The following is a 17,842-nucleotide window of genomic DNA, read 5'->3' on the forward strand; positions in this document are numbered from 1 at the left end:
AGTATATACTGCGAAATGATTACCACAGTAAATTTAGTTGACATCCATCATCTCACAGAGAAGGATAGGTGTTAGTTCTTCCTTGAATATTTAGTAAATTTATCTGTGAAGCCATCCAATCCAGAATGTTGTTTGTTGGGAATTTTTTTTTATTACTGCTTCAATTTTGTTGGTTGTAATTGGTATGTTCAGGTTTTGTTTTTTCTCAATTCAATCTTGGAAGATTGTATGTTTCTAGGAATTTATTCATATCTTTCAGATTGTTCAATTTGTTGGTATATAATTTTAACAGTATTTTCTTATAATCCTTTGTATTTCTGTAGTGTTCATTATTTCTTCTTCACTTTTTTTTTCATTTATTTGGGTACTCTCTTTTTTTCTTGATGAGTCTGATTAAAGGTTTATCGATATTGTTTTATCTTTTCATAGAATCAGTTCTTTGCTTCACTGATCTTTTGTATTGATTTTTTTTTTTTACTCTATTTTGTTTATTTCTGCTCTGCTCTTTATTTTTTTACTTCTACTCACTTTGGACTTTTGTTGTTGTTCTTTTTCTAGTTCCTATAGATAGATGTAAGGTTAGATTGCTTGTTTAAGATTTTTCTTGTTTCTTGAGGTAGGCTAGTATTGCTATGAATTTGCCTCTTAGAACTGCTGTTGCTATGACTCATTGATTTGGGGTTGCTTTTTTTCACTTATATTTGTCTCAATGTATCTTCTGATTTCCTTCTTCATCTCACTGTTAACTTATTCATTGTTTAGTAACATGTTATTTAGCCTCCATGTGTTTTTGTGTTTTTCAGGTGTGTGTTTTTTTCCTAGTAATTGGTTTATCTTTTCAAACCACTGTATCAGAGAAAATACTTGTTATGATTTCAATCTTCTTAAATTTACTGATACTTGTTTTGTGGACTAACAAGTGATCTATCGTAGAAAATGTTCCCTGTGGCCCTAACCGGTTTAGCTCAGTGGATAAAGCGTCAGCCTGTGGACTGAAGGGTCCCGGGTTCAATTCCAGTCAAGGGCATGTACCTTGGTTGCGGGCACATACCCATTAGGGAGTGTGCAGGAGGCAGCTGATCAGTGTTTCTCTCTCATCGATGTTTCTAACTCTCTATCCCTCTTCCTTCCTCTCTGTAAAAAAAATCAATAAAATTTTTTTTAAAAAAAGAAAATGTTCCCTGTGCATATGAAGAGAAAGCATATTCTACTGCTCTCTAGGGTGAAATGCTCTAAAAATAACAATTAAATCCATCTGTTATAATGTGTCATTTGAGGCCACAGTAATTCCTTTTGGATTTTCTGTCTGAAAGACCTGCCCACTGATGTCAAAGGGTGTTAAGTCCCCTACTATGACTGTATTACAGTTGATCTCTCCCTTTATGTCCATCAATATTTGCTTTATGTATTTCAGTGCCCCTACGTTGCAGACAAAAATGTATACAAGGGTTATACCCTTTTGTTGGATTGATCCCTTTACCATATGAAATGTACTTCTTTGTCTCTTACTACAGCCTTTCTTTTAAAGTCTACATTGTCTGATATAAGTATTGCTACCATAGCTTTTTTTGTTTTTATTTGCATGAAATCTTTCTACCCCTTGACTTTCAGTTTGTGTGTGTCTTTCATCTAAAGCAGTGGTTCTCAACCTTCCTAATGCCGTGACCCTTTCATACAGGTTCCTCATGTTGTGGTGACCCCCAACCATTATTTTCGTTGCTACTTCATAACTGTAATTTTGCTACTGTTATGAATCATAATGTAAATATCTGATATGCAGGACGGATTTAGGCGACCCCTGTGAAAGGGTTGTTCGACCCCCAAAGGGGCCGCGACCCACAGGTTGAGAACTGCTGGTCTAAAGTAAGTCTCTTGGAAACAGCATATATATGGGTTTTGTTTTAGCAATTCAGCTACTCTATGTCTTTTTTCTTTTCCTCACCAGAGGATATGCTTTTATTGATGAGAGAGAGAGAGAGAAACATCAATATGAGAGAAAAACATTGCACAGTTGATTCTCGTACGCACCCCAACCGGGGATCAGATCAGGCTCACAATTCTAGATATATGTCATTACGGGGACTCAAACCCACAACCTTTTGTTGTACAGGTCCAAGAAACTGAGCCACCCAGCCAGGGCTACCCTATGTCTTTTGATTGGAGCACTTAATCCAATTATATTTAAAATCATTACTGGCTGCCCTAACTGGTTTGGCTCAGTGGATAAAGCGTCAGCCTATGAACCAAGAGGTCCCAGGTTCGATTCTGGTCAAGGGCATGTACCTTGGTTGCGGGCACATCCCCAGTGGGGGGTGTGCAGGAGGCAGCCAATCGATATTTCTCTCTCATCGATGTTTCTAACTCTCTATCCCTCTCCCTTCCTCTGTAAAAAAAAAATCAATAAAATATATTTTTTAAAAAAAAAGAACAATCAAATATATGAACAATAAGATGACCATATATATATATACACACACACACACACACACACACACACACACACACAATTGAATCTAAAAAAAAACAAATGAACAAACAGAACAGTCAGAGAACATTTTGATGATTGGGAGGGAGTTTGGGGGTTGGGTGAAAAAGATGAAGGGATTAAGAAGTGCAAATAGATAGTTACAGAATAGTTACAGGACTGTTAAAGAACAGCCTAGGGAATATAGTCAATAATATCATAATAACTATGTATGGTGTCAGATGGGTACAAGATTTATCAGGATGATCATTTAGTAACTTATAGAATGTCTAATCACTAGGGTGTACACCTGAAAACAATATAATACAGAGGTGGGCAAAAGTAGATTTATAGTTGTGGGTAAATAAAACAGAATTTACTCTTCTATTAATACTGGTGCCCTGGTGCACAGATTCATGCACATTGAAAGGAAATTAATTAGAAGGTGGCCGGCAGGGTGGGACTGGGTGAGACGGGCTGGACACGCCCTGCAGCCAACCTCCCACAGTCCCTCCCTGGCCAGCTGCACCTGGGGCAGTGCCATGGCTCAAAGGGTGTCTGCAGAGTGAGCGGGGTCCCTCCGGCAGGTGGGGTCCCTCAGCTTGACCTGCGGCGATTGGGCCTAACCCGGCTCTCCAACATCCCCCAAGAGGTCCCAGATTACAAGAGGGCAGCTCTTGGGTGACACACCCTGAAATTGGGCTCCCTCCTCTCTGGCTCCACGGTACATCACCCAAGAACCACCACTGCCAAGTCACCACAGCTCAGCAGCTCCTGCGTTGAGCGTCTGCCCCTGGTGGTCAGTGCACATCATAGCTACCAGTCGGACAGTCGCTTAGCCTTTTATATAGATTTCTTAGTCCTTGTATTATTTATGCGTACTATAACTGCAAACCTATTGTTGCCAACTCCTGTATTGTATGTCAACTGTAATTCAAAAATTATGATTTAAATAAATTTATTTAGCACTAGCCGGTTTGGCTCAGTGGATAGAGCGTCAGCCTGCGGACTCAAGGGTCCCGGGTTCAATTCCGGTCAAGGCCATGTACCTTGGTTGCGGGCACATCCCCAGTAGCGGGTGTGCAGGAGGCAGCTGATTGCTGCTTCTCTCTCATCGATGTTTCTAACTCTCTATCCCTCTCCTTTCCTCTCTGTAAAAAATCAATAAAATATATTAAAAAATAAATAAATTTATGTGTATGTATTTACTGCCACTTCATTATTCATATTTATGTTCCTCTTTTTTTCTTTCTTCTTAAAAAAGTCCTTTTAACATTTCTTATAAATACTGTTTTGGTGGTGATGAATTACTTTGGCCATTTTTTGTCTGGGAAGCCCTTTACTTTTTCAATTCAAACGATAGCCTTGCTGAGCAGAGTAATCTGGATGTAAATCTTTAATTTTCATCACTGAATATTTCAGCCCAATCTTCTGGCAGGCAGAGTTTCTGTTGAGAAATTGGCTGACAATCTTAGGAGAGCTTGTAGGTAACTATCTTTCTCTTGCTGCTTTTAAGATTCTGTCTTTATCATTTTTTTTTTAATCCTCATCCAAGGATATTTTTCCATTAATTTAGGGAGAATGGAAGAGAGAGGGCAAAACAGAGAAAAACATCAACGTGAGAGAAACACATTGATTGGTTGCCTCCTGCAGGAGTCCTGGCCAGGGCCAGGGCAGGGGAGGAGCCTGCAACCAAGGTACATGCCCTTGATTTGGAATTGAACCTGGGACTCTTTGGTCCCTAGGTCGATGCTCTATCCACTGAGCCAAACTAGCTAAGGCTCCGTCTTTATCTTTAATTGCTATTTTAATTATGATGTGTCTTAGGGTGAACCTCTTTTGAGTTCATCTTGTTTGGGACTCTGCACTTCCCTGATTTGTGTGTCTTTTTCCTTCATCAGGTTGCAAAGTTTTCAGTCATTATTTCTTCAAATAGGTTATCAATCCCTTTCTCTCTCTCTTCTCCTTCTGGTATCCGTATGATGGGGATGTTGTTGCATTTCATGTTGTCCCAGAGGTCCCTTAAATGTTCCTCATTTTTTTTAAAAAAATTATTTTTTCTTTTTGCTATTCTAATTGGATATTTTCTGCTACCTTATCTTCCAAATCACTGATTTGATCCTCTGCTTCATCTAATCTGCCTTTGAGTCCTTCAAGTGTATTTTTAAACCTCACCTTAGGATATGTTTGATTTGAAAGAGGGAGAGGGAGAGAGGGCGAGAGGGAGGGAGGGAGGGAGGGAGGGAGGGAAAGAGGGAGGGAGGGAGGAACATTGATGTGATAAACATTGACTGGTTGCCTTCTGTACGCACCCTGACCAGGGATCAAACCCACAATCTAGTTCAGTGATGGTGAACCTTTTGAGCTCGGCGTGTCAGCATTTTGAAAAACCCTAACTTAACTCTGGTGCCGTGTCACATATAGAAATTTTTTGATATTTGCAACCATAGTAAAACAAAGATTTATATTTTTGATATTTATTTTATATTTAAATGTCATTTAACAAAGAAAAATCAACCAAAAAAATGAGTTCACGTGTCAACTCTGACATGCGTGTCATAGGTTCGCCATCACTGACCTAGGTATATGCCTTGATCGGGATCAAATCTGCAGCCTTTTTTGGTGTATAGGACAACACTCCTATAAACTGAGCCACCCAGCCAGGGCTTTCTAGTGTATTCTCCATTTCAGATATTGTATTTTTCATTTCTGACTGGTCCTTTTTTATGCTTAGTATCTCTTGCATTAAGTTCTTACTGAGTTCATCCACTCTTCCCCTAAGTTCCTTGGGCATCCTTATAGCCATTGTTTTGAACTCTGGATCTGTAGATTCTTCTTCTGGAGGTTTCTCCTGTTTTTTCATTTGGAGCATGCCTGCTTCTTTGCCTCCCCATTCTGGCTGTCTCTGTGTATCTATTCTGTGTATCAGGTCAACCTGCTCTGTGTTCCAGTCTTGGCAGGGTGGCCTTATGTAGCACGTATCGTGTGGGGCTCAGTGGTACAGTCTCCCTGACCACTTAGGCTGGGTGCTCCAGAAGAGTTTCTGCGTGGGTTATGTGAGCCCTCCGATTGTAGTTGTCTTGATTGCTGTCTGACCTCCCGTGGATGGGGCTGGCCTTCAGCCTGGCTGACTATGAGGCTTGGCCCCGACCACAGTGTATGAGTTGCTGTGCAAGAGCTAACCACACAAAGCAAAATCCACCCCGTAGGATCTGGGCCTGTCAAAACCTCCCTGTGGGTGTGGCCTGTGGAGCTACCCGCCTCCCTGTACGGTTTTTTTTCACTTAAGTTTCACCCAATGTTATTTGGTTTGATTGTTTTACCTATTCAATTAATTAAATGATGCACATGATGATAATTAAAACATTTTAGAAGCCCAGCTGGCGTGGCTCAGTGGTTGAGCATCAACCTATGAACCAGGAGGTCACAGGTTCGATTCCCAGCCAGGGTACATGCCCGGGTTGCGGGCTCTATCCCCAATAGGGGGCGTGCAGGAAGTAACCAACCCATGATATTCCCTCTCACCATTGATGTTTCCATCTCTCTCTCTCTCTCTCTGAAATCAATTAAAACATTTTAGAGATGTCTTCCCATCACTCACCCAGGAGACGCAGGCTTGGGAGTTTTCGAAATCTGGAGCTGGAAACTTTTTTTGAACTCATGCTTTAAGGGGAAGCATTTTCCAATAAATTACATCCCATTTTTTTTTAAAAATCAACACCTTAATGTTTTAATGATGTAAACTTATTTAAAATAAAAACATAGTATACACCTAAAATCCTGCCAGCATAATGCTCCACCTCAGAAGTGGGTAAACTACAGCCTACAGCTTTTGTACACCTGCAAGCTAAGAATGGCTTTTACATTTTTAAAAAATATATTTTTATTGATTTCAGAAAGGGAGAGAGAGAGAGACATCAATGATGAGAGAGAATCACTGATCAGCTGCCCCTGCACGCTCCCTACTGGGGATCAAGCCTGCAACCCAGGCACATGCCCTTGATCGAAATCAAACCCGGGACCTTCAGTCCACAAGCCAACACTCTATCCACTAAGCCAAACCGGCTAGGGTGGCTTTTACATTTAAAAGTGTTGTAAAAACACCAACCAAGAATATGGGACTGAGTATGTGGACAGCAATGCCTAAAATATTTACTATTTATCCCCTGACAGAAAGGTTTGCCACCTCCTGCTCTACTTCATAATGGAATTTTGAGTGTCTCACTAAACCAATACCTTCACACTTCTAAATCTACACTTAAGGAAAGTTATATGATTTCTCTCTCCATTCCCCTGTCCAGTAGTTTCTTTACTAGCCACTCTCTTCACATACAAGTGTTTACACAAGCATTACACAATATTCTGGGTTGGTTAAAACACACACACACACATACTAGGGGCTGAGCATGTCTTTTGTTTAATAACAAGCATTGCAGCACAAGTATTTTTCCAACCAGTTTAAGTCCCACAATGGTTTAATAAACTGAGCCTATGAATGAATTAGTGAATTCGGCCTATGTTGCCCAGAACATATGACTTATGCCAACGTCTCCATCTGCATATATCCAATATTGCAAGAGGGCAGGAGACTAAAGATTTTCAGTGCTAAATCAATAAACTAATTAACAATAGGCTGGAATAATATTCATCTCACTTCAATGACAAAAAACATGTATGAGATGGTGACAGAACTAAATTCAATAAATGTGTGAAACCTATGGATTTGAAGTTCACCACTTAGACCACCTGAAGTCACATTTAAGACTTCCAACAATAAATATAGTGAAAAAAGAGAATATCTATGCTCAAAATGTCAGAAGTCAAAGAGACTATGTGACCTAACAACACTGCAGAAACATTCAGAAATTCTGGAAATAGTATGAACCTTTCCTACATCAGAAAGAACAAAGTTTTCATTTCAGCACAACCAGTAATATGTGATATAGAGTTCAAAGAGGACTACAAAACACCTTCCGAGACAAGCAGCACAAGAGTAAAATGCCTCTCCCTACACTAAAGGGGAAAAGCTAGAGGCCTCCTCTCCTTGAAACTGTCAACACCTAAAAATCACCTTCACTCAAAACTCTGGGTCCTCCTTATTCTTCCCAAATAATTAAACATTCTGCAGAAGAAATAAAAATTCAACACACATGCTTTAAATAGATGAAGCGGGAAGACTTAAGGAGGGATCTTATTTGGACTACCTTACAGAGACTCAAAAGTTTGATTGAAGTTTGTTTTTTGGAAGAGGTCTCTAATCAATACAATTTTGATACATTGCGTACACATCTTATATGAGAGACTAATTAGAAATGTAAACATTTTTGTATACCAGAAGAACCATTTTAGTCTTAACTGCAAATTCCTAAAATGCAAACCTACAAACTTCAGATTTTGAGTACATTCATGTTTTTACATATATATGTATTTTTATTATTATTACTAGAGGCCTGGTGCACAAAATTCATGCACTGGGGGGGGGGGGAGTGTTCCTCAGCCCAACCTGCACCCTCTCACAGTCCTGGAGCCCTCAGGGGATGTCCGACTAAGCCAGCAGTCGGACATCCTTAGCGTTGCCACAGAGGCAAGAGAGGCTCCCGCTACTGCACTCGCCAGCCATCAGCCCGGCTTCTGGCTGAGCGGCACTCCCTCTGTGGGAGCGTACTGACTACCAGGGAGCAGCTCTTGCATTGAGCGTCTACCCCCTGGTGGTCAGTGTGCGTCATAGCAACCGGTCGTTCTGCCGTCAGGCCAAAACTGGCTCTCCAACATCCCCTTAGGAGGTCCCCACCAACGCACAGTCGGGGCTGGGGAGGGATGCGGGAGATTGGTCAGCCAGTGAGGGACCACAGGAGGGCTCCAGGGCATGTCCGGCCCATCTAGCTCAATCCCAATCTGCTGGACCCCAGCAGTAAGCTAACCTACCAGTTGGAGTGTCTGCCTCCTGGTGGTCAGTGAACATCATAGCGACTGGTCGATCAGTCGACTGTCTGCCCCTGGTGGTCAGTGCACATCATAGCGACTGGTCGTTCAGTCGACTGTCTGCCCCTGGTGGTCAGTGCACATCATAGCAAGCGGTTGAGTGGCCTTAGCATATCATTAGCATATTACACTTTGATTGGTTGAACAGCTGACCAGCCAACCAGACATTTAGCATATTAGGCTTTTATTATATAGGATTATTGACTTCAGAGAGGAAGAGAGAGGTATAGAGAGATAAAAACATCTATGATGAGAGAGAATCATTGATCAGTTGCCTCCTACACACCCCTACTGCGGATCAAGCCCACAACCCAGGCATGTGCCCTTGACTGGAATCGAACCTGGGACCCTTCAGTCCACAGACCGAGGCTCTATCCACTGAGCCAAACCAGCTAGGGCTCATAATCATTGTTATTAGTGGTTTCTAATCCAAAACAATACAGCAAATACTTTTCAGAAGAGAAATCTGCCGAAACCGGTTTGGCTCAGTGGATAGAGCGTCGGCCTGCGGTCCCAGGTTCGATTCCAGTCAAGGGCATGTACCTGGGTTGCGGGCACATCCCCAGTGGGAGATGTGCAGGAGGCAGCTGATCAATGTTTCTCTCTCATCGATGTTTCTAGCTCTCTCTCTCTCCCTTCCTCTCTGTAAAAAATCAATAAAATATATTTTTTAAAAAAAAGAGAAATCTTGGACCAGAGAATAACCAATTTTACTACAGAAATAACACCATTCTCTTACAATGTGCCAGATCCTCCTAATCACTTCTCACAGTATAAATTTCACAGAAACAAGTTATTAATAATGTGAAAGAGATCAAGGAACTATTGTATTGAATTCTCTGGAACAAATTGTTAGACTGCTTCAAAACACTCTTCAGTACTTGGGACTAACTACTATATTTCGTTATATAGACATGACTTCCAGGAAGTATAGTTCTCCCAAAGGCCAAACTTAAAGTGGCTAATATAATGGTGTTATTTTTCAAACTTGCTAAAAAAAAATTTTTTAGCCCTAGCTGGTGTGGCTCAGTGGATAGAGCGTGGGCCTGCGGACTGAAGGCTCGGGTTCGATTCCGGCCAAGGGTACATACATGTCCAGGTTATGGGTTCCATCCCAGTCGGGGGAGTGCAGGAGGCAGCCGATCCATGATTCTCTCTCATCACAGGGGTTTCTCTCTCTCTCTCTCCCCCTTCCTCTCTGAAATCAGTAAAAATATATTTTAAAAAAGTTTCAGCAGGTAATCAAAGCAGCCCACGGCGCAGGGTAGCCAGGTGCTGCAGTCAGGAGACAAGTCCGTTACACAAAGCAGAGCCCAGCCGGCGGGTGAGAGAGGAAGTTGAGCAGCGGCGCCTGCGGCTCAGCAGCTCCGCCGCGCACCTTCCCGACACCCGCTCCGCGGGAACCCGCGGGCTCTCCGCGCACATCTGTGCCCCGCGGGCGGCGCCGGGATGTGAGGAAAAAACTTGCGCCAGCGCGGGCAGGGGAGGCCAGTGAGGCACCCCAATTCTTCCATCTTGGTGTTACGGCTGAAGGAGAAAGAAAACTAAACGGCAACCGAGGCAGCGTGCCTGCGGGGGGTCCCGCCCGGGCCCCTCCGGCGCAGCGGCTCCAGGAGTCAGTTCCCGGCACCGGCCGCCGGCCGGGCCGCCGAGCACTTCTCACCCCGCCCCAGCCCCGGCCGGGCCGCGACCCACAGCCCTGCGCCCCGCGCCCTGCGCCCTGCGCGGCGCCCCAAGCCCGCACCCCCACCGCACTTCCGCCCCGCGGCTCCCGGCCAACCTGCACCCCAGGCCCTTTGTCTCGCCACACGCACCACCTCCACGTCCCCCACCCGCAGCTGCCGCGGCCCTTCCCCCCGCCCCCGGCTCCCCGCCCCGCGACCCCCGCCTCCAGCCCGGCACCCCGGCTCTGCGCCGCCCGGCCTCGCCTGACACGTCCCCTCCCCCCGCTTCCCGTTTCCTCGGCACCGCCGCGGCCCACGCCCACGCCCCCCGCCCGCGGCCGCAGGCCCGCACCTTGTCCATGAGCTTCCAGCACTTCTCCACCATCTTCTTGTCCACGGCGCCCGGCGGGTGGGGGCCGAGGTGGTGGTGGTGGTGCGGCTGGAAGGCGTCCTTCATGAGCCCGATCAGGCCGCCCGCGCCCGAGCCCCCGGAGCCGCCGCCGCCCCCGGGCCCCGCGTTCTTCTTCACGTTACCGGCCATGGCCGCGGGCGCGGGGCGCGAGGGCGCTGGGGCCGGGCCGCCGGCTCCGCAGGGTGGCGAGCCGGGCGCGGGAGGGCGCGCGGGGCCTCGCCCAGCCGCCGGCGTCGGCGCAGGGAGGGCGGCGCAGGGAGGGGCGGTGTCGGGGCCGAGGGGTCCGCGGAGCTCGGAGATCGGGCGTCCTCGTCCCCACGGGCCAGCGACCCCACGCCGCCCGCTCGCGGCCGGCAGCCAAGCTGAGCGCCGTCTCTACCTCCTCCCTCCTCCTTCTCGCCCGGCGGCCCGCGGGCGGGGCGCGGGAGCGGCCGGCGGGACGGGGCGGGGCCGGGAGGCGAGGGGCGGGGCCGGGCGGCGAGGGGCGGGGCCGGGCGGCGAGGGGCGGGGCCTGGTCCGAGTCTGCGCACTGGACTGGGCCGGCCGCGCGGGTCCCCGCGGGCGGCAGGTCGGGAGCGGGGCGAGTGGGTCCTGGTGGCTGGAACCTGGGTCGCGGAGGAAGAACCCGAAGGTCAAGTCTGGAGCCGCGGCCGCCAGAGGAGGGAGGGCGGGTTCCGCGGTGGAAGGAGGGAAAGGATCCCCACGCCACGCGGGTGGCGGTGCGTCTACACTCACCCTCGGCGGCCGCGGACGCGACTGAGAGCGCGGATCCTGGGAACGGATCGGACCCCAGGGAAAGGCTGAGACAGCGCGCCGTGAGCTGCTCTCCCCGCGCGCCCTTTGACCTCTGAGCACAAGACACTTCCCCCTTTGGGCTTCTGAACCCAGTTCCTTTGCTGGGGACTGAGCATGTACGCAAGATCCCCTGCTCCGCGCCCCGCACCGCGGCCGCCGGGCCAGGCCTGACCACAGCCTGCGGGGCTGGGTCCGCGAGGAGTCCTCTGCAGCTCCCCCTCACTTCCCCTTTTCTAACCTAAGAGTTCCGTTGGAAGAACTTTGAAAAAAGGAACTTCCCTCCCAAAGAAGGAAGTGCCCTGCCCTAATTTGCTAATTCTGAGCCTCCTCTTGGGGAACTTGCAGACACTGGCGTGTCAATAGGGCTCAGTTCCCCCTCAGCGCGCCCGCCTGGCTCTTCCACAAAACCCTCGCCGCCGATTGGGGAAGCCCGCTGCCAAGCACTCCTGCACCCCCGGGCAGCAGCTCGCTCCAGGCCCTCAGCCAGGCCTCCTGGGCTGCAGTTCAAAGGCCTTTCTGGAGGGCGGCGGGCGGCTCCAGTGTCATTTCCTCCAGCGGAATTTCCTTGATTAGTTCCTCTCTAGGAAGTGAGGACACTCCCAAGGGAGAATCTAGGCCAGTGGTCCGCAAACGCTGCTCTCGAGGCACACGCGGCTCTTTGGCCCCTTGAGTGCGGCTCTTCCACAAAATACCACGTGCGGTACTTTAAATATGAGGGAAGCTCTTCTCAACAGGCTTCAGGAATTCAGAAACAGCAAAGCGACGACGTTCGCCTTTGTTAAAAAACCTCTCAATGCTACTGTAACAATTAAATTTTTCTCTCTTTAATATTGACATTGGCAACTTTGAAATGCAGTTGCTGGATTTAAAAAACAAAGAAGTGTGGAGCTGAAATTTGGACGTCTTTGTGCTGATATAGAAATATTGGAGAAAAACAAATGTGAACTTAGTTCACAGCACAAGTGGTCTGCTTTGAAAGACCTGAAGAAGGAAGATATGTTGATTTTTAACACCTGGAATAGTATTCCTGACTCATATAATCAACTGAAAAAACTAGCATTTGCCGTTCTTATTTGGGTCTACATATTTATGCGAACAATCATTTTCAAGCATGAACCTTATCAAGAGTAAATTGAGAAGTCGTCTTATTGATGAGAACCTGGAATCGTGCCTAAAATTAAAAATAACAACATACAAACCTGACTTACCCAAACTTTCCAAGAAGATGCAAGGCCATTGTTCACATTAGTGTTTGTCAGTCATTGTCATGATTTAATTTTATGGGTATTGTAAGGTAAATTGTAAGGAATTTAATTTTATCAATAAATAATATCGTTATTAAGTGTGATATCAAGTTTTATTCAACGTACCTATAGTTTAAGACTTAAAACTTTAAGTAAAGTTTATTAAGTTAATTTTAGGGAACGTTGTGGAGTGAAAGATGGTAGTGTCAAGGATTGAGAAAGGTATGTTGAGATGGTTTGGACATGTAGAGAGGATGAACGAAAGGAGATAGATGAAACAAGTATACAAGACGTGTGTGGATGGGAGAGTTGGAAGGGGTCGACCTCAATCAGATTAGGAGTACCCTAATTAAGTTAATAACAATGTACCTACCTATATAGTTTAAGTTTAAAAAATTTGGCTCTCAAAAGAAATTTCAGCCGAAACCGGTTTGGCTCAGTGGTTAGAGCGTCGGCCTCGTCAGCCTGCGGACTGAAGGCTCCCAGGTTCGATTCCGGTCAAGGGCATGTACCTGGGTTGCAGGCACATCCCCAGTAGGAGATGTGCAGGAGGCAGCTGATCGATGTTTCTCTCTCATCGATGTTTCTAACTCTCTATCCCTCTACCTTCCTCTCTGTAAAAAATCAATAAAATATATATATATATATAAAAGAAATTTCAGTCATTGTACTGTTGATATTTGGCTCTGTTGACTAATGAGTTTGCCGACCACGGGACTAGGCAAAGCTCTGAGATAACGGGCAAAACTTAGCATCCCGAGTGCCACCCCTGTGCCAGGCCCTGCTTCTCTCCCCTGGCCTATTGATATCTTTCCACACTGGCTGTCCTGCTGTCTCCAACCCATCCTGTCACCAGACAGGTCTTCTAAATATGGTTCTGACAGCATCACACACAAAAAAAAAACAACATTAAATGCTCCCCATTCCTCCTGAATGAAGTTAAGAGCCATGATCTAACTCCAAATTACCTGGCGGTTTTACACTATTCCTACACATGGATCCTGTGCTGAGTGACTCACCAAGTCACAAAATACCACAATTCTTTTCTTCCTTTCATAACCGTTACTCAGAGTGCTAGAGGCACCTCTCACCAACACCACAGAGGTGTTCCTGGACAGCCCCCTGAGTCCGTGGAGAGGGTGTCCCCAGCCTCCATCCTTCCCATATAAATGAATTTATACCAGAGACCCTGACTGCATTTTGGAAAGCCAATTTATTACAGCAGTTAGAGCATGCCCCTTATTGAAAAAGCAAAGCAAGCAAGCTTATACATCTTATGCAGCCCAGACAAGCACTCAGCTCATCTGAAGAGCAGGCTGGGTGGGGTCCGAGGCGTTATATACCCTCCTGTCTATAGGCTTCAACATTCCTTTGCTGGATACATATTTTGGTGCAGCTGAATTCTCAAGGCCCCTGTTTACCTTGCTGTGGCCTTCCCAGAATTCCTGAGAAGCACCTGCTCTTTCCCTGGCCCAGCCTTGGAACTGCTGGCTTCTCTGCTCAGGAAGTAAAGCGGCCCTTTGCCCGGTTCCCTTCTTCTCCACTCACCTCTCCCCCCGCGCCCCCAACCTCACCTTAGGGAGGTGTTTAGCCATTTGCTCTGTGTCCTTGGCTGGGAAGATAATGGCTTGGTAGTTATAGGCTGGCTGCAAATTGCCCACAGGTTTTGGCCTTGTTTTAACTTTGCTGTCTCCATGTCCCTAGTCCTCCTGCCTGCAATCCTGTAACACCTCTAAGGTGTGCTGCTAAAGTCAAATCCATTCTTCAAAAATCACTCCAAAGAGTGTCCTTCCCAGACACTCCAGCAAGAAACAATCCTCCCTCTGTTAACGTAAAGGAACATTCAAGCCTGTGAAGAGCTTCGGTGAGTCTATTTGAGCCACACTGTCCACAGTTGCCAGGAAGCAGTGTGAACGTGTTGGGAGCATGCTCCGGAGAATGGCGGGCTTACCTTGTTTTTATAAATGACCACCAGGGGAGGAGGTGTGAGTGGGTGACATGAAACCCATTGGTGAGAGATTAGGGAGGCGGAGAAAGCAAAGTGGGGGGATGGCGACCTCTGGGATTGGATAAAAAGCAAAATGATGGACACATGCTTTTCTATATAGGTGGGTGCAGGATAGTTAACAGGCAACAATTAACATGATAAAAACAGTGAGGGAATTTGTGGTCCCGGCCTGGATGCCATTTGTTGTGCCCTGAGGGGTCCTGAGAAAGGGAAGTTACAAGTTACCCAGACATTTCACAGGTATGTTATCTTAGATGCAGAAAGACAATAGGCTTACCCAGCTAGTTTGGCTCAGTGGATAGACCAAGCATGTCAAACTCAAAGGCTAACATGGGTCAAATAAACAAGGTTGAAGTTTATGTGGGCTGCAAAAAAACAAAAGCTTCTATTTTCATAGAAATGTAAGTTTATTTCGGGAGAGACATGCTGAATACAAAGGGCTGAAATAAATAAGTAGTCATTAACAAAATAATAGAACATTTTAATAGCAATATTTTTTCTTGAACATTAACTACCAGACACTGAATAACTGCACAAATTAATAAGCGTAACGCAAATAAACTGATTTTTCTTGTTCTCCAAAAGTGAAATATTTCCTGTTGCGCACACCAAACAAGTCAGTCCAAGGCTAATGACGTGGCCATCGGCTGCTAAAATACTCGCTGCTAGTGTCAGTGGAGAGAAATGGTGCGCCTAAGGGAAATGAATGCAACGCGATTATAGTAATCAGTCATTAGCAAACGTTGTAGTTCGTTGTTAATAAGTATGTATAACAGGATATTGTAAAAATTAAGTTACGAAATTTTAATTTAAACGTTTCTTAATACCGTTATATTGGCTGGGCCGCAGAAGTATTCGTTGTGGGCTGCGTGCGGCCCGCGGGCACGTGCTTGGGATAGAGCATGGCCTGCGGACTGAGGGTCCCAGGTTGATTCTGGTCAAGGGCACATGCCAGGGTTGCAAGCACGACCCTCAGTAGGGGGCGTGCAGGAGGCAGCTGATCAATGATTCGCATCATTGATAGTTCTCTCTCCCTCTCCCTTCCTCTCTGAAATCAATAAAAAGAATATATTTATAAAAAAGAAAGAAAAACAATAGGCTTAGTAAAGACTGGAGGTTGATCTTTGTCAGGGAAAATACTGGCCTAGGAAATGGCTACCTCCCATAAACTACTTTTTTTTTTTTTTTAAATATATTTTATTGATTTTTTACAGAGAAGAAGGGAGAGGGATAGAAAGTCAGAAACATCGATGAGAGAGATCCATCAGCTGCCTCCTGCACGCCCCCCAGTGGGGACGTGCCCGCAACCACAGTACATGCCCTTGACCGGAATCGAACCCGGGACCCTTGAGTCCGCAGGCTGACGCTCTATCCACTGAGCCAAACCGGTTCGGCCCATAAACTACTTTTAATTAAATTTTTAATTTCAGACCATCCTTTGTGGTTACTTTAGGTCTTTGAGTTTGCAAAACCGCATGCAGGCCTTCCCTGAACTAGTCAGGTTAGCATATGGCCTTTTTTCCCCGTCCACACCTCCTCTAAATTTCCACAACCACTTCTTTCTCACACCCACTGCAGTCATCCACAGTAGGTACACAAAGGCAATTTTCTTTCCCTCATTGTTAGCTTCTAGATCAATGGAGTAAGGTAAATTAACCCTTGAGCTCTAGCCAGTTTGGCTCACTGGATAGAGAGCACGGCCTGCAGACTGAAAAGTCCCAGCTCTGATTCCGGTCAAGCGCACATACCATGGTTGCAGGCTCCTCCCTGGCCGGGCCCTGATTGGGGCGTGTGCAGGAGGCGAACAATCAATGTGTTTCTCTCACATCAATGTTTCTCTCTGTCTTTCCCTCTCTCTTCCACTCTCTCTAAAAATCAATGGAAAATTATCCTCAGGTGAGGATTTAAAAAAAAGAAAAGAAATTAACCTTGGAACCTATATTGAATCTTATTAACCAATGTCACTCCAAGAAATTCAATAAAAACGTTTTAAAAAATAACAGAAATTAACCTTCAAAAACATTTTAAAATATAATAATGTTACATGCAAAAAACATTAATATTTTAAGAAAACAAGATTTTAAATATAATATTACCAAAACTGTACTAACATAGTATAATATCACAAAAGTTGTAGGAAATATTAAAAATCTGCAAATAACAGGATTACTTCTATTATATTCTAAAATACTCTTTTATCTGAGCTTGTCTAGGTCATCTATATGCCTCTAGCTTAAAGGCTTCCAATTTGTACTATCTTCAGTGCAGGCTGCCCAGGATGGAATGGCGTAGTTTGCGTGTTGTCTCTGCTGCAGGAAGCCGTGTTTCATTTACTTACAATGACATATCTATCACATCTGAATGTCTCTTCAAAACTCCCAGATGTGATCCTATTCAACGGAAGACAGAGTTATTCTAAAATAATCTTTCTTATGCTCATTTCTAAACAGAGTTGGAAAGGTTGGCCCTGGCTGGTGTGGCTCAGTTGGTTGGCGGGCTGTCCCATACACTGAGCGGTTCATTTCCCAGTAAGGGCATCTTCCCAGCTTTTGGGTTCAATCCCAGGTGGGGGTGGAGGCGACCGATCGATGTTTCTCTCTCACATCTATGCTTCTCTCTCCCTCTCCCTTCCTTCTCTCTAAAATCAATAAAACCTTTTTTAAAATAAGGAAATTGTTACTTTGTTCATAATTTTCACTTGGCTTGTTTTCAAAACACACTAGAGGTGAGATTGGATTGTTGATCACAATGTCATTCTCACTCCTGGGTTAGTCTAGAGCTAACTCAGTTCATACCATATGTGACATGCGGCACTTTTCTTGTTCCATTTCACCTTCCCCCAAACCACATCCTCATTCTGCACCTGAAGGTCGGTTGACTGAACATATTTGAAAAGTAAATGCTCTTCTGAGGCATGCTATGTTGCTTGCATTCTGTAAGCTCTGTCCTCAGTATGTCATCCACGCATCCACATAATGGAGACACTAATCGTCCGTGGAAAACGTCTCTAAACAGCTTCTAGCTGAGGAGGACTAGGACATCTTTCCACTGTGTTCTGGGCAGGAGAGGGTTCTGGGGGAAGAATAAACAAAGCACATGCTTCAAGATGAGAAGAAAAGGATTCTCCATGTTTAGGAATGGAGCACGATGCTATCTGAGCCTGAGGTCAGGACCTGTGAGCACCTGGGAAAACAAGCCTTGTTCTTCTCTTTACCCCGCAACGTGTCCACAGGGTCAGAGACACACCCTGCCGTCATGAAGGAGACACATCGA

General features: G+C 45.7%; 1 protein-coding gene across 4 annotated transcripts in view; it reads right to left on the reverse strand.

Annotated features, from left to right (window-relative positions):
• Positions 1-10,945, reverse strand: part of CBL (Cbl proto-oncogene) — a 100,542-nt gene extending 89,597 nt beyond the window's left edge. For 2 of the 4 annotated variants that reach the window (XM_036324013.1, XM_036324016.1), the window contains exon 1: positions 10,463-10,945. In XM_036324013.1, coding sequence (XP_036179906.1) covers positions 10,463-10,651 — 189 coding nt within the window. In that variant the 5' untranslated portion in view covers positions 10,652-10,945. The remainder of the gene's footprint in view (positions 1-10,462) is intronic. The other 2 variants (XM_036324015.1, XM_036324017.1) reach the window with 2 other exon arrangements.
• Between the last annotated feature and the right edge of the window lie 6,897 nt (positions 10,946-17,842).

Source organism: Myotis myotis, unplaced genomic scaffold, assembly GCF_014108235.1.
Source record: "Myotis myotis isolate mMyoMyo1 unplaced genomic scaffold, mMyoMyo1.p scaffold_m19_p_10, whole genome shotgun sequence".
In the NCBI taxonomy this organism is placed as follows: Eukaryota; Metazoa; Chordata; class Mammalia; order Chiroptera; family Vespertilionidae; genus Myotis; species Myotis myotis.